At 38.6% G+C, this 22,683-nt stretch overlaps 1 protein-coding gene and 1 pseudogene across 2 annotated transcripts in view; one reads left to right on the top strand and one right to left on the bottom strand.

Annotated features, from left to right (window-relative positions):
• LOC109216146 (DNA replication ATP-dependent helicase/nuclease DNA2) overlaps positions 1-19,187 on the top strand; it is a 33,509-nt gene extending 14,322 nt beyond the window's left edge. The window contains exons 22-34 of the mRNA XM_019380276.1: positions 13-85; positions 6,736-6,840; positions 7,051-7,218; positions 8,572-8,641; positions 8,726-8,877; positions 14,811-14,888; positions 14,969-15,061; positions 15,151-15,288; positions 17,687-17,726; positions 17,828-17,901; positions 18,006-18,140; positions 18,794-18,913; positions 19,023-19,187. Coding sequence (XP_019235821.1) covers positions 13-85; positions 6,736-6,840; positions 7,051-7,218; positions 8,572-8,641; positions 8,726-8,877; positions 14,811-14,888; positions 14,969-15,061; positions 15,151-15,288; positions 17,687-17,726; positions 17,828-17,901; positions 18,006-18,140; positions 18,794-18,913; positions 19,023-19,181 — 1,405 coding nt within the window. The 3' untranslated portion in view covers positions 19,182-19,187. The remainder of the gene's footprint in view (positions 1-12; positions 86-6,735; positions 6,841-7,050; positions 7,219-8,571; positions 8,642-8,725; positions 8,878-14,810; positions 14,889-14,968; positions 15,062-15,150; positions 15,289-17,686; positions 17,727-17,827; positions 17,902-18,005; positions 18,141-18,793; positions 18,914-19,022) is intronic.
• Positions 19,188-20,710: 1,523 nt separating this feature from the next.
• The window catches only part of LOC109216147, a 4,906-nt pseudogene continuing 2,933 nt past the window's right edge, over positions 20,711-22,683 (bottom strand). The window contains exons 8-11 of the transcript XR_002066455.1: positions 22,585-22,683; positions 21,963-22,495; positions 21,767-21,875; positions 20,711-21,291 (exon numbers count right to left, since the gene is read on the bottom strand). The exon at positions 22,585-22,683 is cut by the window's right edge and continues 8 nt beyond it. The product of XR_002066455.1 is annotated as a eukaryotic translation initiation factor 3 subunit B-like (transcript). The remainder of the gene's footprint in view (positions 21,292-21,766; positions 21,876-21,962; positions 22,496-22,584) is intronic.

Below are 22,683 nucleotides of genomic sequence, written 5' to 3'. Positions count from 1 at the left end.
TTGGTTTTGAAGATACAACCTCATACAACTATTTCTGCAAAATGAGCAGAGTTCTCATCTGAGGAAGATGATAGTTGATCTGGAGGTGAATGCTCTACTTAAGTATGAAATTTGATTTGCAGCTCCTCAGCCACAGCCCTCTTTAATGAATGAGAAGAAAATCTTACCTTTGAAATTCTGCAGGTGCCTAGGTTTGATAGTGGATGTCAATTTAGTCAAGACCCTGCCATCTCATACATTTGGTCAGAGAAAAACTTGAATGACGATCAGCGCCGAGCCATACTTAAGGTGAAAAGTTATAGAAACTCTCTATAATTGGGTTTATATCTGACACCTGACAAATCAAAAGTATTGTGTATATACAGAATCTTAATTGGATAAACCAGATACAAAGCAAAATTTACAGCATTCGAGTTGTCAGGACCCTCAACCATATCAAACTGTCAGAATTGTATTGTGAATTATCAGAACAGCGTCATATATAATTGTCATTAATGCAGATACTTACGGCAAAGGATTATGCGCTGATACTAGGAATGCCAGGGACAGGCAAAACATCCACTATGGTCTATGCTGTGAAGGCGCTGTTGATGAGAGGTTCATCCATTTTGCTTACCTCCTATACAATCTCAGCTGTTGATAATCTGCTTCTCAAACTGAAGGCTCAGGTCTCCATCCTTGATGCTTCTATTAGAAACTTATTGCTTTAATCTTTATTTAACTACTACGCTGTATCTCAAAAATTTAGAAGGTATAAGCTGTAGAACTGGTGTCAACATAGTATAAAATTCTTGCTTTAAATTATCTTGGGAAAGCTAGATTTAGCAAACTGAAGAAATCTATGAGCCCGTTTGGATTGGCTTAAAAAAAGTAGCTTTTAAGCACAAGTGCTTAAAAGCACTTTTTAAGTGCTGGAGTTGGTTTTATAAATAAGCAGTTATGCGTTTGGTAAACAAGTGCGGGTAAGCACTTTTTCTTTTAAAATGACTGAAATATCCTTAAAGCTGTTAACATTATAAAGAAGCTCATTACTATAATATTTTATTTCAAACTTATAAATATAAATACGAAATAATTAATATTTGAACTGATCACCTAAGATAATTTTTATATATATAATTGTTGAACTCTTATTTTTCACTTCTTTCAACCATGTAAATTTTTTATTTATTTCTTGAAATTCCAAGCTTACTGGGAAAACATATGAAACGACTATCACATTTTATTATTCTATTCCTTATTTGAACTATGTAAAAATTCCTAATATTTAGGAAATCAAAATAAAATAAACTTGTACTTTTTAAAATTATTTGAAAATTGTACGTATAGTTAATTAGAAATTACAATGCAACTAGAATTGTTGGTCGCACACGAGTTTAAATTCTTAGAAAAAAAAAAAATCAAACACAAGTACAATACTACAATCTATGTAAGAGATTTTAAAGTTAAGTATGTTTAGCAAGCTTCGTCTGTTATGACTTCGCATGTATATCAGTTTTATTAATTTATAAAGATTTACAGATGATTATTATATAAATAAATGTTTAATCATTTTTATACTAATATTTAGGACTATTTTGCCTTCCTTTTAGGTTTAGGAGTCCTATTTCCTATCTCATGTTTTAATTATTTAGTAAGAAAACTTCATTAGGTAAATGTCGTATTCACCTTTCAAAGCAAAGCTAAACTTCAAAGTTCACATTCTGACAAATTTTAAAAGTTTGAGTTGGATATTATAATTATTTCAAAAGTTTGTGAAGGACATTTTTGGAATACTAAATAATATTAGGGACAAGAGGGTAAAATACTTGGTCAAAGATAGTTGGCTTTTAAGCTGGAAAAAAAAAGTTGGGATCAGCCAAGTTGTGGCTTTTGGCTTTTTTTAAGCTAGTTTTAACTTTTTTTAAGCTGTTTTCTTTTTTGCCAAACACTCCCAACATCTAAAAATGGCTTAAATGCTGGTTTTACCAGCTTTTAAGCCAATCCAAACAGGCTCTATATTTGGTACAAGGTAGGCATAGGAGTTGATGTGTAGCATTAGATGAAACTGGTTGATTTAAGAAGGGCCTACTATGGCAACTACACTAGCTGCTTCTACTGGTATTAGTATTACATCATTATTTCCTCTTTATCCTTCTATCATTTAGAAGCATACACCTCACATTTTACTACCTCAAATAACCTGAAATAAATTCTAGCATAAAGCTGCTTGGTGGTAACTCCATCTAATAAAATCCTTTTTGAATCACCAAATTGTCGCATTCATTGAAATCACTTCCTCCACTTGTGAGAATTTGATGCATATGCAATGTGGTCAGTGAATGGGCATTAAGGAGTCTCCAGCTGTCATTTGAAGCTCTGCTGGAAGTATGTGTGTTCTCTCAGGGAGTAAGGGGTTGAAGGAGCCATCAAGGAATTGGATATCCCTTTAGAAAAGGCTGGAAGACCCTTTTAGATGCGAAATTCTTTGTTTTTTTCTCACATGCTTCCCGTTGGTCAATGACCAACCAAGGTGCTCTATACTTCTTCACTACTTGTAAGGCGTGATGTATGATTCATTGACTTTTAATTTAATAAAAGAAGACATTCAAAATGCGAATGTCTAGCTATTTAATGGATAAGTGAATAGATTATAATTGTTCAGCTAAACTCAGTTCATTCTTGTAGAAAGAACAACTCAAACTTAGGCATTCAACTGTTAGATATAAACCCTAAACCTATATTTTTAAAATACATAATTTGTCACGCCCCGAACCTGGGCCTGGACGTAACACGACACTCGGTGCCTGACTACATGTGACCGAGCGAACCAACTGGCTGACTGAATCAACATGTGGTATCATAACATACTGAATGCGGAAGCTAAACTAACACATGCTGATATACTAAAAGTCTGGATGATATAAATCATAGTGCAGAAATACTAATACAATTCTGAAACATATTTGCAACCAACATAGCTTAACATGAAAAGCCTGAGGCTCAGTCTAACTGTTACTCTAGTCTATGAAGCCTCTAATAAAGTACTGAAAACAGTAATTGTCTGAAAATACTGAAGACTGTAGTAATAATAATGCCCCGAAAGAACTGGGGATCACCAAATAGCTGGTACGAGAATCCTAGAGCTCTGAATCGTCAACCTGTAAATCATTACCTGCATCGTGAGATGCAGGCCCCGGGCAAAAGGGACGTCAGTACATTTGAATTGCACTGGTATGTAAAGCAACTGAAAGAAAGAATTATAAATGCTGAAACTGAAACTGAGCTGATAACTGAGAATTGATAATTGATAACTGAAATGATAACTATCAAAACTAAAATGAACCGATAACCGATAACCGATAACCGATAACCGATAACTGGAAGTAAGGATATGAATACTCCCTCTTCTTAATGATGAACAACCTGTTTATCTAAATATTAAACTGCGGCCTCGGGCCCAAGTATACGTATACATAACTGCGACCTCAGGTCCAAGATGCATAAAGCATAAACTACGGCCTCAGGCCCAAATACAGGTGTTCAACATCCAGGAAATGAGAATCATATTGCAATACATGATAGTGAAATATTGAATTACACTGAGTTACATGATACTGGAATACTGGATCACACTGAGTTACATAATACTGGAATGCTGAATCACACTGAGTTACACAATACTGGAATACTGAATGGGACTAGACTGAGACATGTATTCTGAACTGATTATGAACACTGAAACTTCAACTGTTTATGGCATACTGAGTAATCTATACTAAGACTCGGGGGCATCAAACCCAAGTCTATATTGAATACGCACTGAGCTCACAACTTTCAGAATGAAAGTCATGAACGAGTTATGAAGCTAAAGAATAGAAGTTCTGCAACTATTCAAGGAACTAAGCTTAACTATATTTCTGAGGCAACTAGTAACGTTGTAAAAGAAACGTAGTGTAGGGAGAATCATTAAGATTCCCAAACATAGAGAGTTAGCCTCACATACCTTAACTTCCTGTCCTTGAGCGTAATACAACATTCGTCAACCCTTTCAACTTTAATCTATATCAATACAAGTCAAAAGGGATTCAAAATTAGCAACAATACTCATGTTTTGGTCACTTAGGCATTTTATCAAACACTTGGTGGCATAAAGCTTCATAGCCCTTATTAATGGTGTCTCTACACCCAGTAACCCATTCTCTTGCTTCTAGATAAATTCTAAAGTCTCAAATGGTTATAATCAATATTATTCTTTATCACACATAAGGTAAACAACACCCTTAACCAATAATCAACAATCAACAACCCAAACCTATAACCGTTCATGCTTTTCTATCAAACCCATCAACTCATATCTCATGAACTAGAGTCTATAATCATTTATTCAATGATAGAATCAATTAGAGGGTGAAAGATATTACCTTTTCGACGTTCAATCTTCTTGAATTCGAGTTCTAGGGTTTCTTCTCTCAACAATGGTGTCCCAATCGAATATTTAATGATATAGAGGGTTTACCGATGTTAATAAGGTGTTGGGAATTGAAATAAACTTAGAATGGCCATTAGAACTTACCTTGGATGGTGGAGGGACCTTTATGGAGTTAGGTCTTTGAGAGCTTTCCTTTCTAGAGCAAGTTTTTATGTTTTGGGGCCGTGGGGGACGAAATAGGGCTAAAAAAACGACTTCCCAAGTTGGCCACCGCGTCCCAGTAGGCCCGACCGCGGTAAATCGCTGGAACACTGCCTCACGACCGCGGTCGCGGTCAAACGCGGCCGAACGCGGTGGTTACGCACCATTCTGTAAAACGGGCATAACTTTTTGCACAGAGCTCCGTTTGGGCTCCACAATATATCGTTGGAAAGCTATTTCAAAGGCCTATAACTTTCATGCTTTGAATTTTCCCAAATTCCTTACACATTTTCACTAAACCCCTGCTGGAAGACAGACCTTCTGCAAACTTAGTCGATTTTGTCAAATCTTATGCACCTCACTTTCCATCTTGATTCCAAAACAACTATGTTTACCCATACTCATCCCGCTAGGACTTCATATGTCTAAAATATCAAGTTAATACCCATTTAATAAATCCACACCTAGTCCGAATGTATTGGATGTTACATAATTAATAACAACCTTTAAAGTTTAAGCTGTTTTNATTCGCGATATTACATCATAGAAACGAGATATGTCATTAGTGTATAGATTACGAGCCTTTTCCCAAACTAAATAACATGTCTGGAATGGACGGAACAAGGGCATCAACTTGGAATCAATAGATCGCCACAGGATACTACATAACTGAGCATCGACCTTCTCCCACTGTGTTTTGGCCTTTTCATCACCTTCGCTAGCCTTTTTTGTTAAATGATCTTGAACTCCTTGACCTTTACACCACAACTCGACAGATGAAGCCCAATCTAAGTAGTTTGAACCTCCCATTAAAGGTTCTGAGGTAATCATAACACCGGAACTGCCAGAACCCGGGTTTCTAGACCCGAAAGCATCGACTCCCAAAGACATGGTTGGATTATCACCAAATAACAAAAAGAATCAACTGAAAATTCTCTGAAACAGATGAAGAAAACACTGTGTTTGCCGGAAAAGTACTGTAGCTGCCGGAAAAATCAGTGTAGTCGCCGGAAAAACTCAAAGTGGTCGGAATTAAAAAATAAAATTATGGGTAGGCTCGGAATTTGAGGGCGATCCAACTGCCCTGAAGGAACTTCGTCAAAAAATGGCCGGAAAGTGGTGCACGCGCCGGCGCGTGGGCTCACGCGCGTGAGCTTCTGGTGGCGCGTGGAGGCGCGTGGGGTACTGTTTGCCGGAGATTTTTTGTGGGGTTTGGTCGCCGGACAGTGGCGACTCTTTTGGTAGTGTTGGATTTTGCACAACACTGACAGAGACAAAGCAGACGCAAACAGGCTTGAAAAAGTCGCCGGAAAAAAGGGTTCCGATGACTGATTTCTCTTCCCGGAATTGCTGGAATTTATGCACAGCGATAAACCTCTCACAATTGCTCTGATACCATGTGAGAATGCACGGGAGAAAATATATTATTGATGTATTGACATATGTTACAATGAGCCCTATATATATACACACACATAACATGTCCTACTCCTAATATATATTGGATTAAGGTTATTTATTTACTCCTATTTACATGACTATTCTAACACCTTGTATGTCTTTGATTTAAGAAATAAAATATTTGTGGATTTGTCATAGTCCTTTATGATAATTCTGGCACTAATTAACAAGTTTGGAATATAAAATGCCCTGGGTACTCCTTTTGATTTTGGGTCCAATATTATGTAAAAGGAAAAAAGCATGTGCAGATTTTAACTTGCAATATTTGCTTTCATAATTCAGGTATCTCTTTTCAAACGTTTAAGGCTTCCAGGTAGCAGCTGGACTTCACAGGCACAAGATCTTCATCAGCAGTTGTGGCGAATTCATAAAGATGAATTTATGGGTTCATTTGCAATTATGAGGTATTCAAATTGTTTCATGTGTTATTATCTCCATCTGAAGTACATATATTTGTCCAAGCGTAATTTACTCCTGCTTTGGTTTTGAAGATACAACCTCATACAACTATTTCTGCAAAATGAGCAGAGTTCTCATCTGAGGAAGATGATAGTTGATCTGGAGGTGAATGCTCTACTTAAGTATGAAATTTGATTTGCAGCTCCTCAGCCACAGCCCTCTTTAATGAATGAGAAGAAAATCTTACCTTTGAAATTCTGCAGGTGCCTAGGTTTGATAGTGGATGTCAATTTAGTCAAGACCCTGCCATCTCATACATTTGGTCAGAGAAAAACTTGAATGACGATCAGCGCCAAGCCATACTTAAGGTGAAAAGTTATAGAAACTCTCTATAATTGGGTTTATATCTGCACCTGCAAATCAAAAGTATTGTGAATTATCAGAATCTTAATTGGATAAACCAGATACAAAGCAAAACTTACAGCATTCGAGTTGTCATAACCCTCAACCATATCAAACTGTCAGAATTGTATTGTGAATTATCAGAACAGCGTCATATATAATTGTCATTAATGCAGATACTTACGGCAAAGGATTATGCGCTGATATTAGGAATGCCAGGGACAGGCAAAACATCCACTATGGTCTATGCTGTGAAGGCGCTGTTGATGAGAGGTTCATCCATTTTGCTTACCTCCTATACAAACTCAGCTGTTGATAATCTGCTTCTCAAACTGAAGGCTCAGGTCATCTCCATCCTTGATGCTTCTATTAGAAACTTATTGCTTTGACCTTTATTTAACTACTACGCTGTATCTCAAAAATTTAGAAGGTATAAGCTGTAGAACTGGTGTCAACATAGTATAAAATTCTTGCTTTAAAATTATCTTCGGAAAGCTAGATTTAGCAAACTGAAGAAATCTATATTTGGTACAAGGTAGGCATAGGAGTTGATGTGTAGCATTAGATGAAACTGGTTGATTTAGGAAGGGCCTACTATGGCGACTACACTAGCTGCTTCTACTGGTATTAGTATTACATCATTATTTCCTCTTTATCCTTCGATCATTTAGAAGCATACACCTCACATTTTACTACCTCAAATCTCCTGAAATAAATTCTAGCATAAAGCTGCTTGGTGGTAACTCAACTCCATCGAATAAAATCCTTTTTGAATCACCAAATTGTCGCATTCATTGAAATCCCTTCCTCCACTTGTGAGAATTTGATGCATATGCAATGTGGTCAGTGAATGGGCATTAAGGAGGATCTCCAGCTGTCATTTGAAGCTCTGCTGGAAGTATGTGTTCTCTCATGGAGTAAGGGGTTGAAGGAGCCATCAAGGAATTGGATATCCCTTTAGAAAAGGCTGGAAGACCCTTTTAGATGCGAAATTCTTCGTTTTTTTTCCTCACATGCTTCCCGTTGGTCAATGACCAACCAAGGTGCTCTATATTTACTTTGAAGTTTGATTCCCCATATTGTAGATCATGTATAACTTGGTCTCACCATGAAAAGTTTTAGATAGCGCTGTTAAGCTGTTGATGAATTAGTAGACAAGCTATTCGGATATATGTTAGTGGGGCTTAGGCGAAGGGACAAACAAATATAATCTATTAGCTTCATGGCAGAAAACCAAAATTCTATCCTTATAACTCTTATCCTCACATACATTTAGATCAAATCAAGAGCCTGCTGATTTCTAAGGTAAAAAATAACGCAATTACCTCTTCGAGTATAAATGTATCAAGTTAAAGATCCTTCTTTTTATCCATTTAGATATTCAACTATATGCAGCCTCTCTGCAAGTAAAATGAAGCTGATTGACTGACATGTAAGCGTTATCGAGGAAAATCTCTCTTTTCTTCTTCCTCTAAGGGCATGGTTTTTTGAAATGTCCTGCTAGGAATGATTTCTCGACATGCTTCACCTACATATTACGGAGTATCATTTATTTTTCCTAGTGCTTTCATTCTCTGGTATGCTTCTGCTGGCTGCCAACCACAAGGCACAAATAATGTAGTGCTTTTACATTTACATACAATCCTACTGCATTACCACTTCCGTGGACATTGGGACTAACATATATACTGTTGCAGGGTATAGATTTTATTCGTATTGGAAGATATGAGGTTGTACACGAGGAAGTTCGAGAGAATTGCTTATCAAGTTGGTTTCTGGTAACTTTGTCAAAAAGTTTGCTTCATGATTGGCCCACAGAATACTAATTTACTGCTGGACTTTCTCCTACAGTGATGGACACTCGTGGTCTTGAAGAGATAAAGCAAAGGATAGAGCAAAGCAAAGTTGTTGCTGTTACTTGTTTGGGGATAACTAGCCCATTGCTTTCAAACAAGAGATTTGATGTGTGTATCATGGATGAAGCCGGACAAACTACGTTGCCGGTACGTTTCTATAGTTTGTGTTGTAGTGCATTTGAACATTTTGGTCAGTAGAGGTCGTGAATGAGGTTAAGCTTGTCAAAGTTGCTATTGCTGATTGCAATTGTTCTATATGTCCCAATTAATAATCTTTCTAATTTTTTGATAAGGTAAAGTTTTATTAATGAAGGTACCAAGATGGTACAATTACGCCAGACCAAAAACTGCCATAATACTTATCAACTACAAATTGACTATCTCTCTAAGAAATCTATGTATTGTTCTAGATTTTCAATAACACTCCTTTTTACCAAAAAATAAATAAATTCAAAAGACATCTATTTTTCTCATAACCAGGCCCATCAGGAGGTCAAACAGATGGTCAAGCAAGCTAACCCTAATCTGTTGGACCATAATTATTATTCTAAAGGCAAAATAGGGAAGAGGCCCAATGGTTTCTTTAGAGGGAAGGGAAAGAAAGAGTGGATAGTTATTGGGCCAGCCCAATCTCTTAAATCACCTAAAGTCCCATATACGGTTTCTCACAAGGGGATTAAAACAAAAATTGACAAGTCTGCTTCTCAGTCCTCTTATCAACCAACGACTGTTATGTTCCCAGAGAAGAATTGCAACCTTGGGTATGAGGTCTCCAGTGAAGAGCAAATTGATTCTGATGATGAAGCCGACCACATGCAATTTTTTCCTCTTCTCTCCCTTCCGTCAACATATCTAGATCTTTCCATGGTTAGAATACGGGATTCTGATATTTCTTCTCCCTCTGGTTGTGACACTTTGTCCTTACCCCGGTATGAAGAAAACCTCCATGCACAGCAGGTCATCAATGCACCAATGGTTATTGAGACCTCTCATTGGACCAAGGTTGCTATGACCAAAGCATGCAAAGCTTTCGGAGTAAACTCAGTTGGATTTGAACATGAAATTTTTGATATGATCCTCAGAATGGAGCAAAAGAGGCATTCACAAACACAGTTGCAAAAGGGAAGAAGTGAGGGGAAGAAACCAAAGAACAAGGGGGAAAGAGAAGCAAGGTTGCTGGAATGCACACTTACATATGAAAAGGGTGAAGGGTCTGACAGGGGCAGGTTTCACAAATCCTTTTCAGAATGAGAGCAAAAATTATTAGCTGGAACATAAGGGGGCTCAATGACGAGAGCAAGCGAAGCACTATTAAGGCACTTATTCAAAAGTGGAAACCTGACATTTTGTGTTTGCAAGAAACCAAAACTTAAACTTGTTTTGTGGCTATAGCTAGGCAGATTTGGGGCTCGAGATGGGTCGAGTGGACTGAGTTGAAGGCAAGTGGCAACAGAGGAGGGGTAATAATTCTGTGGGATAAAAGACAGTGGAATTGCGTTGACTCTTTGCAAGGGAAGTATTCTATCTCTACAATGCTTGAAGGGGTTCAGATTGATCTCAGACTGTGCTTCACAGGAGTATATGGTCCTCATACTAACTGGGAGAGGATTGAATTTTGGGAAGAACTAGCTGCTGTAAGGGGTTTATGGAATGATAGTTGGATTCGATTTTAATGTATGTCGTTTTGAGAATGAAAGGTTCAATTGTATAAGAAGATCAAGGGCTATGAAAAGATTTTCTGACTTCATTCAAGACATGGGCTTGGTGGATCTCCCTTTACAGGGAGCTTTTTACACTTGGGCTAGGGGTGAAAATTCTCTACAGGCATCAAGAATTGACAGGTTTCTGATCTCTTCTGAATGGAATGATCTCTTTGGTTCAATTCAACAACTAGCCCTTCCTAGAGTTGTTTCTGATCATAGGCCTATTGCCTTGGAAAGTGGAGATTGGACTTCTGAACCTTCTTATTTTAAATTCGAAAACATGTGGCTACAACATGAAGGGTTTTGTGATATGATCAAACAATGGTGGCATGGTTATGTGGTAAATGGCTCCCCTGACTTTGTACTATCCCAAAAGCTTAAACTTCTAAAGAAGGATTTAGCAATCTGGAATAGGGAGTCATATGGTAGAATTAGCACCAGAACCAACAAAGCTATGGAAGAACTATTATTAATGGAACAAGCAACTGAAGGAAGACTGCAGACTCAAGCTGAAACAAATAAGATCCTTTAGCTAAAAATGGAGTTACAACAATTAGCCAAGGTTGAAGAAATATCATGGAGACAAAAGTCAAGATGCTTGTGGTTGAAAGAGGGCGACAGAAATACAAAATACTTTCAAAAGGTAGCCAATTCTCACAGGAGGTATAACTGCATTGACAGACTACAAGTGGGAGAGGATATCATTGAAGAAAAGGAACAGATTAAAAGGGTAATATTAGATTTTTATCAAGCTCTATACTCTGAGAATGAAACTTGGAGACCTAGTTGTACTTTTGAAGGCTTGGGTTGTTTGAACAATGAGGAGAAGGATGCCTTGGAAGTTGCTTTTGAAGAGGAGGAAGTTTTAGATGCTATCAACTCTTGCGCACCTGACAAAAGCCCTGGCCCTGATGGTTTTACATTGGCTTTTTATCAAAGATGTTGGGAAACTGTAAAACTGGATGTCATGGGGACTTTCAACCACTTCCATAGAAACTGTCACATGGTTAAGTCATTTAATGCCTCTTTTATTGCTCTCATCCCTAAAAGGAAAGGAGCAATTGAACTCAAAGATTTCAGACCTATTAGTCTTACTAGTAGTGTCTACAAGATAGTGGCAAAAGTGCTGACCGAGAGACTTAAAAAGGTGATCGGGAAGTTGGTCTCTGGCTACCAGAATGCTTTTATTAAAGGCAGGCAGATTACAGATGCTGCACTAATTGCTAATGAAGTCTTGGATTGGAGGCAAAAAAATGGTGAACCTGGCGTGCTCTTTAAGCTTGATATAGAGAAGGCCTTTGACAAAATCAATTGGCAGTATCTCATTTCAATTTTATGGCAGATGGGATTTGGTGAAAAATGGATCAGATGGATTAGATATACCTTCTCCACAGTCAAATATTCTGTTCTTGTTAACAGAAGCCCTGTTGGCTTTTTCTCCCCTGAGAGAGGGATAAGACAAGGGGATCCCTTGTCCCCTTTCTTATTTATTCTAGCGATGGAGGGACTTAGCAGAATGCTGGAAAAAGCGAAGCAAATGCATTGGATGCAGGGTTTTGATGTTGGCAACAACTCTGGCTTAACAGTTTCAGTGTCTCACTTACTGTTTGCTGATGATACCCTCATTTTCTGTGGTGCTGAGAAGTCTCAAGTTGAATATCTCAATCTTACTCTGTTGATTTTTGAAGCTTTGTCAGGGCTGCACATTAACATGTCAAAAAGTGTCATTTACCCTGTTAATGTGGTCCCAGAACTAGAGATGTTGGCTGATTTAATGTGTTGCACTACAGGTTCATTCCCTACCACCTACTTAGGCCTCCCATTGGGTGCTAGACACAGATCAACTGAGATATGGAATGTGGTCATTGAAAAATTTGAGAAAAGACTAGCGTCCTGGCAGCAACAATATCTTTCTCTTGGTGGCAGACTAACTCTCATAAATAGTGTGTTGGACAGCATACCAACCTATTTTATGTCTCTCTTTCCAATTCCTATCAAAGTCCAAAAGCAGCTAGATAAACTCAGATGTTCATTCTTGTGGGAAGGCAACAGCAAGAACCATAAATTTCACCTTGTCAAATGGGCCAAGGTAACACTTCCTAAATCACTCGGAGGTCTAGGGGTAAAGGACTTGGCTTTACATAGCAAGAGCATGCTAATGAAATGGCATTGGAGGTATAATCAGGAAGGAGTTGGTCTCTGGAAGGAGGTTGTTCAAGCTAAGTATGGCTGTCAAAATCACTGGTGTACCAATACTGTTAGATCTAACTATGGATGTGGGCTGTGGAAGGGTATCAGGAAGCTGTGGGATGTCTTCACTGTTGATTCAACCCTTCAGGTGGGAAATGGGGAGCATATCTTATTGTGGAAAGATAAGTGGTTAGGCCATACTACACTGATGGATGCTTATCCAAGACTATTTTCTATTGCTACTAACCCAGACTCTACAGTTGCGCAGAATTGGGAGGTTAACTCATGGAACCCAAGCTTAAGAAGAAATCTGAATGACTGGGAGTTTGATGACTTGGTAGCACTTCTTGGCAGCCTTCACAATAGTTCAACCATTACTCCAGGCAGGGACAAACTCAGATGGGGCAGCAGTAGGAGTGGTGCATACTCAGTCAGAGCTAGTTATCAAACCTTAAGCTCCAGGAAGGAAATGATTGATCAGTGACCCTGGAAACTAATTTGGAGGACAAAAATGCCTCCAAAGGTCAGTGCTTTTTGCTGGATAACTCTAAATGGAGCATTCCTAACCCATGACAATCTCATCCGAAGGGGTTTACAGCTTGCTAACAGATGCTACATGTGCCAAAGCAACTCTGAAACAATCAACCATTTATTTCTTCATTGTCCAGTTGCAACAGACATATGGTCCATGTTTCTTTCACTCTTTGGTTTGCATTGGACAATGCCATGCAGTGTTAAGGAAGTTTTTGTGAGTTGGAGTTCATGGAAAGTTGAGAAGTCCATCAAGAAAATCTGGTCTATGGTTCCTGCTGCTATATTTTGGTGCTTATGGACAGAAAGGAATCAAAGATGCTTTGATGGCATCTCAACTGCTAGATACCTACTCAAGGCTAGATGTTTGGTCACTCTTTTTAGTTGGGTTAAACTCTCCCCTATGTATAACTCTGACCAATTTATGGAATTTATCAGCTCTCTAGTCTTATGATAGATTTTTCGTTGCTCTCTTCTTATGGGCTGATATCTTCTTTTATTTTGTAATACGTGCATCCACTGGATGCTTTTGTCAATAATACACTACTTACTTCATCAAAAAAATAAAAATAATCCTGGATACATGCTGTCTTATCCCTTCAAAGCAAACTCTGTTTCTCTCCAACCATGTTGTCCATGAGACACAGGGGGATTGTTCTCCACACTGGCTGCTGACTTCTTGCCACTTGTTGATGTTGCCATGTCTCCAGCAGACTTTTTACATTTTGTGGCATAACCCATTTGATACCATACAAACCAAGGAATAGCTCCCAACACTGTCTTGCCACATTGCAATGAATGAGGAGATGATCGACTGTTTCTAATTCTTCTTCACACATATAGCATCTATTAATTAAAATAGTTCCTCTCTTCTGTAGATTATCCTGATTTAAACAAGCTTCCTTTGCTGCCACCCACCCAAAACATGCTACTTTAACAGGAGCTTTTGATTTCCATATAGCTTTCCATGGCCAATCAGATTCATACCTCCCTTGTTGCTTCTGTAAAAGAGTATAACCTCTGCTAACTATGAATTTCCCATCATTACTTGCTGCCCAAATCATTGAATCTCTCCTATTGCCCTCCAAACTGACACTGTCCAGCAATTGCATTAACTGCGCGAATTAATCTACTACCCAGTCATTAAGGCCCCTCCTGAAGATCAACTGCCATCCATTACTTGAGTAAAAGCCTGCTACCTTCCCATTCATGTCAGAGAAGCAGCGATATAAAACTGGAAATTTTGATTTGAGACTTTCATTCCCCATCCATACATCAATCCAGAATTGGATATTTTTACCATTCCCCAGCTTCAACTTTACAAACTGACTACATTCTTTCCATAGACTTCTGATAGTGCTCCAAAGTCCCCCTTTGGAAGAGGATTGGACTGCACGAGGAGTCCAAAAATCCTTCCTGCCATATTTGACATCTATGAGTTGTTTCCATAACCTATTGCTTTCATCATTATATCTCCAAAGCCACTTAAATAATAGGCTTTTGTTGTGCAGCCTTAAATTCCTTACCCCCAAAACAATCTCTTTTGCTTTTCCGTTTCTATGTTTTTAGAGCTAGTTATATTTATGAACTACATCCGTCACTAGATGACAAGTCCTTACTTGAAAAACAAATGACAATATTAGATTTACAATCCAGGTATCATTGGGACCATTGACATTTGCATCAAAATTTGTTCTAGTTGGGGATCATTATCAATTACCACCACTCGTCCAGGTAATCTTGATTCTCTCTGTGTTGAGCTCCAATGCTTGTGTAACTTGTGATACCAAAACTTCGAACTGTTTCCATGTTAGAGTGCAGAGGCTAGAGAAAATGGAATGGCAGTAAGCCTGTTCTGCAGACTCTCAGAAGCTCATCCCCAAGCAATTTGTGCTTTGCAAAGCCAGGTATCTTCAAATTTCAATAAGATGTTTCTTTCCACCTCTGAAGTTCGTTTGGGTTAATATAGTTGCCACTACTATGCTGCAACTTGCAGTACCGCATGTGTGCAGCCATAATGGAATTATCAAATGCCTTGATATATGGTCACAGATTGCGATGTGGTTCTTCTCAAGTAGAAAATGCCAAAATCAAGTACACAACATTGCCATCTGGACCTACGTGGATAAAGGAGGTAATAGTCAGTGATTACATTGCTTCCAAGTACAATGCTGCTTTATTTTAGTAATGATCCAAACATAAGAGGCCTGCCTCAGCTAGAAAAGAATGATCTTAGGATGGAAAATAGATGTCGCTTCCAAGTATGATACTACTTTATTCTATATATTCCAAACTATAGAGGCCTGCACCTTCTATAAAGAGATTGATGCCTGGATGGAAAATACACCTGGTGAAACTTGTCCATTCTTTGAGCACTCATAAGTTCTTCCCTGTATATAAGTTAAGCGTTTGAGCTGCTGGTTCATTTCTGCAAAGTTAATTCCGGCAATAAAATTCCACTCAAATCTGCACTTTCTACTTGCTTCTCAAGGAGCAAGTCTGCTCATATTTTCATGTCATAACCACAGTGATGCTCTCTCATCTTAGAGTGATTTACGCTTTCATTTATATATACTTTTTCAATGTACTTATTTAGGTATATGCACTCAAATTAAAGAGGTGTCATGTAAAACCTAGTGCACTTTTTAGTTTTTAGTGTTTCCGTCTGGTAACTAGACACAATATAAGATATCTTTTGCCTGTCCTTTCTTTTCTGTCCTGACTCTCGAGAAAATAGAAAGATCCAGTTTCTAACTGAAGCTCTACTACTTGTGAATTCTGAGGTTTTTTATTGGTTGATCTAATAGGTTTATTAGACTACTGAGGAGAAAACAGAATAACCTAAACACATGTTCTTCACTACCCTTGTATTAATGAGACCGAATTGCTGGTTGATCTCTCTTACAACAACAACAACCCAGTAAAATCTCACTAGTGGGGTCTGGAGAGGGTAGTGTGTACGCAGACCTTACCCCTACCCCAAAGGAGTAGAGAGGCTGTTTCCAAAAGACCCTCGACTCAAGAAAACAAAAAGACAAAAGGAGACAATATTATTATCACCACAGAAATCATAGGAAAAATAGGAACAACATGAAATCCAGAAGAAAGATGCAAAGCAAAAGCGATAGCTAATAAATAGATCCTGCACTGAAAAGCGAAATAGTAAGACACAACATTGCCACTAGCTATTTTAGACAAAAACCCTGCCAGACTAGTCTCACAAAGGTACGAAGTAAGGCAAGACTCAACTACCTCCTAACCTACAACCCTAATACTCGACCTCCACATCTTCCTATCAAGTGTCATGTCCTCGGAAATCTGAAGCCTCGCCATATCCTATCTAATCACCTCTCCTCAATACTTCTTAGGCCGCCCTCTACCTCTTCTCGTGCCCTCCACAACCACCCGCTCACACCCTTCTGGATATGTGAGTTCTTAACAGGCCAACACTCAGCCTCATACATCATGGTCGGTTTAACCACCGCTTTATAGAACTTACCTTTGAGTAACGGTGACACTCTCTTGTCATACAGGACTCCAGATGCTAACCTCCACTTCATCCATCCTACCCCAATACGGTGTGTGACATCCTCGTCGATCTCCCCTCCCCCCTGGGTAACCGACCCAAGGTACTTGAAGTTACCTCTACTTGGGATGGCCTGTGATTCAAGCCTCACATCCACGCCCACTTCCCCCGACTCAGCGCTGAACTTACACTCCATGTATTCCGTCTTCGTCCTGCTCAGCTTGAAACCCTTAGACTCAAGAGCCTGTCTCCAAAACCTCCAGCCTATCGTTAACACCGACTCGCGACTCATCAATCAGAACTATGTCATCGGCGAGTAGCATGCACCATGGCACCTCCCCTTGAATATGGTGTGTTAACGCGTCCATCACCAAGGCGAATAAGAACGGAGTAAGCGCAGAACCTTGGTGTAACCCCATCACAACCGGAAAATGCTCAGAGTCGCTTCCTACTGTCCTAACCCGAGTCTTAGCCCCATCATACATGCCCTTAATCGCCATAATGTAGGGAACCGACACACCTTTTGCCTCCAAGCATCTCCAGAGAACTTCTCTAGGAACCTTGTCATACGCTTTCTCTAGGTCAATAAACACCATGTGCAGATCCTTCTTCCTCTCTCTAGGAACCTGGTTGATCTCTCTTGTGTTTCAAAAAGTGAAATTTGTCTACCTGCTGTCCAAAGTTTATCATTGCACAATCTTAAAGGTCCTTAAAAAGGATGATTCTTACCATAGTAATGATTCATACAAAGTTGTACATAACTGACAAGGAGGAGTTCAACTTTGTATACAAAGGTCGTGATGGAAATGTAGAACAGTAGGAGAAATTTTACCAAGGGAGAGATTTAGTGCAGTGACTTGGTGTGATCATTATATGACAAGGACGATCTCATCTTAAGCAATTATATTCCTTGCAGAAAAATATGTTGTATGAATTGTGAGAGTTAATACCCCAACTGCTTGTCGTCTTATTCTGTGAAATAACCTGGTATGATCTGTCTTAACAGGCTTTGAATCCAGACAGACCTGTCGTCTTTATAAACACAGGTCAGGCAAATTTCTATCTCAAATCAAATTATGCAGGCTTGTCAAATGCACTTTAAATGTTCTTGTCCTAAGCTGTTGCCTTATCTGCTTTTCCAAACTAGATTTGTTGCTTGCATTTGAAACAAATGACCGTAAAGCTGTAAATAACCCAATGGAAGCAAATATCATTGCTGAGGTATGAATGTCTCTTGCTTCTTCCGTGAATATTAATGACCATTAGCATCAGATCACAAGAAATATATTAAGCTGCAATTTCTGTATAATGATTTTGGCCTACAGATAGTGCGTAGGTTGTTGAGCGGAGGTATATTGGAGGAAGATATAGGCATCATTACACCCTACAACTCTCAGGCAGATCTTATCCGGCAATCTGTTTCCACATCAGTGGAGATACATACCATTGATAAATACCAGGTAATATATGTTGATGTAATCACATTCTTGAAAAACATCTTAAATTTGCAACTTTTCTTATTCATTAAAAAAGACAGCTGCTTTATGGCAGGGTAGTAGAAAGGGAAAGGAAATCACTAGACCAGTCTTACTAGAAACATATCTGTCTATGGTTATTCTCTGACACGTTTGTAATTGTCAACTACATACATAGGCGACCTAGTACAGTTTTGAACTATAGGGTCCTGAATGCCAGCTGGAAGTAGAGAGCAGAAAAATGGTTGGCTTTCCGTTTCTGAAACAGAAGTTCAAGAAGCCTAAAACTTCTCAATACCCTAGCCCAGAACAAGTGGTCTAATCCCTCGCATCTCACAATGCTACTTCAGAGACACTTATGTTCACCTGACTTTGCCTAGAAAAAAGCCCCAAGTCCTTGTCCAGTTGTTCGTTATCTATCCTCAACTGTTTAAGATTATCTGTGCCAGCTGTTAGCCCCAAGAAGCTCGTTTGGCAATTCATGAATGATCCAATCTACACGATTGTTTGCTTTTAGAATCATTTTCTGTGGCTCATGGTGGTCTTGCAGTTACATCAACTAACTTGATTTCTTAGGTAGAAAGGACTAAGAGATCGGTACATTCCCTAATTGTTCTAATGTAATCTACTCTTTGCAGGGAAGGGATAAAGATTGCATTCTGCTATCCTTTGTAAGGTCAAGTGAAAATCCAAGAAACTACGTTTCTTCATTGCTTGGAGACTGGCACAGGATTAACGTGGCTCTTACACGTGCTAAGGTTTAGATACTGTTCCTTGAGATATTAGACTGAAAATTTTGCTCTATTTGAGACTTTGTGAAGTTCCTCAGATTATATGGAATAATGTACTTCTCTTTTGATTGAACAGAAGAAGTTGATAATGGTAGGTTCATGCATTACACTGTCAAACGTGCCTCTGCTAAAACTTCTCATAGAAAAGGTGGAAGAGCAAGGTGGCATTTTGAGCGTCTCCAAGAAGGATATTGCTCATAAGCCGGAACTGAAGAGATGTTCCACCCTGAGATGATGGTAAAGATGGNNCGTAAGAATGAGACCCCCACCCCCCACCCCCCCTAAAAAAACCCCCCAAATTTGCTATATTGTAAATTATTGCAAAATCCAGTCAGGGGTTGAATTTTTGTATTCTAATGCAAATGTAAATATTAATGCTCTGCGAGACCGAGAACCAGCCATTCACTCTTGTGTAAATAATAGTGAAAGTTCCTGGTTGAAATGAAATTGTTCAAGGTTAAACTTCACATTTCACGTATGTCTATAAGATGTATCAAATTGCCATTCCAATGCTGGTAAATTGCTAGAATGTTTTTACACTGGGTCACCTTTCATTAGTAACGGAATTGACAGACATTGGTCAATATAGCTAATTTAATTTGCACCTTCAATTTCGCTGCATTATGTTGTCAAAATTCACCGAGTGTTTTTGTTCGCAAAATAAATAAGGACCAACTATAAAAGCAATCTTTGTATTGCATTTAGCCAATGAGGTAAAAAATGGTATTATAAGATGTGATGAGAATTCTCGAATTGATTTACAGGGGTGCCGTCCAACATGTTTAGTAAGGTCAAGGTATTCTGCACACTCAGGTAGAAAAATGGAAGCAAGACAAATTCCCATTGGTATAATAAAATCTCTCTATGAAATTTAAATATTATTTAGTTATTATAGACAAAAATTATCCAAAGAATCATTTTTTTTAGAACTTACAGTAAAAGATATAAAAAAAATTACTTAGATTTAAAACCTCAAAAGATAAGCATATTTCACTAAACAAAAAACTAAAGAAAGCTAATATATTATTAACAAGTATATATCGATGTAATTTTCTTTGTCAAAATTGGTGCTGTATTGAAGATTCAAAATATATGTGGCTTTATGACAACAGAGCATTAGTAGTGCTTTCTTTAATATGAAAATAAATGACTATTAACATAAGTGAAAAATAATAATGTCAATTAATATTTGAGCATACTGTTAAAATGATAGTTGTTATAGATAAAAAGGTTATTATAACCAAAAAAAACTTTACTGTTAATAGCGGAATGTTATTTCCCCTGAAGTGCAATCGAAATGTAGTTTCTGAAGTAAAATCACCGGAAGCAGATACAAAAACACTGCGAGAAACCTATTACAACACTATCTGGTTCATTTGTGAAAACAATACTACCAGTAACAATAATAATAATAATAACTACCAGAAACCGGCCAACTTCTTTGGAAAAAGAAATTCTAGTTTTCCAGGGAAAGGAAAAAGGGAAGGGGAGCAGGGGAAAAAAGATAATGGAAAATCGAACCACCTTTTAATTTATTGTGTGAAAAATGCCCACGGGTAGCATTGCAATATAAGCTTTGGTGGTAAGCACAACTTAATTTCCTAAACTATTATATAGTTTGTTTTGAAGTGGAGATTCACATGCTTGTTGGATACACAGTTCATGTACCAGTTGAAATAGCTGTTTAAGATGGCATCCGTTGTATTTTTGTCGAGAGCAAAACTCACCATCATTTGCACAAGTGATCTATTTGTGTACGAGATATTTGCAGATACCCAACAAAATAATCAAGTCTCTGTAATCAAATTCATTGCCCATATTTTGGGCTAGTTAACAGACAAAACTTCGTATAGTTTAATCAACAAACAAGGAAATAAAAGAAAATGAGTTGGAAAAAGAAACAAAGTTTTTAACCAAATATCCTACCTAAAGCTCTCAGTTCGCTTCTCCTTATAGCAGCTCTCGCAATGTTGGACGGGGCTTTTATCAAACTCTTCAATTCACTGTTGGCTCTCTTCAAAAGGAATAATCTCCTCGGTAACATTTATTATTTCCTCGACTTCAACTTCCTTTGCCTCATATTCCTCCTCTTCGTCACTAGCTTCCCCGTCACGCAACTTCTCCCTCTCCATTTTCTCCTCTTCATGCAGCCGCTTCCACTCGTTAATCCATGCTTCCCATTCTTCTTTCAACTTCTTCCGTTTTTCACGATCTTGCTCGCTCAATTGCAATGAAACATCCTGATCCTCTGCCTCATACTTCTTGCTGTATCTTTTCAAGTTCTTAGCGATCTCTTCCTCTTTCTCCTTGCTCAAGAAAGATGGTGGCCTGGGGCGCCACAAATACTGCAGCAAACAAGAATATTGATGAGTATCCAGCAGGTCATGTAATGAATATAAGCATGTTCCTTCCAAAAAACAGGCGCAGCCAAGCAGAGCATACAACCACATAGCAAATATGAGACGATGAACAGGGAAACTGCGTCAAATATACATTAGCAGCATTCGAAAGATAACAGGAAATCAGTAATTCCCCATCCGCCATTCTGCGACTGCATAGTAAAAGTTGCAGCAAACCCTTGGTGCTGAGACACAAGTCCTAGCACATCAACTAACAGAAAACCAGCCCTAGAGCGTCAAGTATAGCATGTAAGAAACGCATATCTGCGGGAGGGGGGGGGGGGGGGGGGCTAAGGATCAGTAACCATCCCAAACATATAGTAACAATTTAGGAGGCAGAATAATTCGAGCAGTGTGACCAAGTCGCCTATAGGCCAAAGTAGGAACAAGTACAGCGAACAATGTATTGAAAGACTCTTACCTGGAAGAAATGATCCTTAAGTATCCTATACAACAGCTTTCCATTGAAAGACCAAATGTTGAATCCATTTTCCATCTCATGAACCGAGGTAACAGATGTTGCTACATACCTTGAAATACACAATAAAGCAAAAGTATAAGAACCAAAACAGGAAGGTGTCTCAAGGCAAAACTAATGAAAGAGCAAAATTCAATACCTTCCAGTAGGATCCCATTCAACATCTGTGGCCATAAAATGCTCAGCAGATGCCATGGTTTCAAGCTCATCTACATCAAAGAATTCCAACTGCCCATTGAAACCTTTCAGTCCAGCCAAAATAAGGAAGCGGCCTCCAGGTGACCAGTAGAGAGCATTAGCCTGCTTTCCCTTGAGAGTAGTCAGCTTTGAAACACGGCCCGTGTTAGTGCCAGACCGCACAGAGTAGAAACTGATGTCTGGCCTAGGGTTGTCACCATGGATAACAGCAAATCTGTGACCCTTTGGCTCCCAGGCAAATGCAATGATTTTGTCGTTCTTGTTGTCAAGCTCCAAAACCTCAATCGGAATGTCCCGTTCTTTGATTCTGAACAGCTCAAAACCAGTGTAAGTGCTTTTCTTAGTCTTCGTGTACCGGTCAACTTTGACAGCAAGGTAGTCTCCATTGCTTTGCCAATACATTTTGCAATCACTAACACTGAAGAGATTCTTCTGCCTCAACTCCTCTTTGCTTGGGATTTGCACAAGACTGACCTGTCAATTTAATACAGGTTTAATTCAAATGCAAATACAAGTAGTTCCTCCAAATTAGTGATGACTTGCATAAAAGTTTTAGCACAAACCCTGGCAGGTTGATTTCCGCATTCAGGAACAAAAAGTGCAAGAATTGGATCTGCTGGCGACCAACTAAAAATCCATAACATTTTCAACCTTGATAGATT

The sequence above is a fragment of the Nicotiana attenuata genome, unplaced genomic scaffold (genome assembly GCF_001879085.1).
Source record: "Nicotiana attenuata strain UT unplaced genomic scaffold, NIATTr2, whole genome shotgun sequence".
NCBI classification, from domain to species: Eukaryota; Viridiplantae; Streptophyta; class Magnoliopsida; order Solanales; family Solanaceae; genus Nicotiana; species Nicotiana attenuata.
The sequence above is the reverse complement of the archived record's forward strand: the minus strand, read 5'-3'. Positions and strand labels throughout refer to the sequence as shown.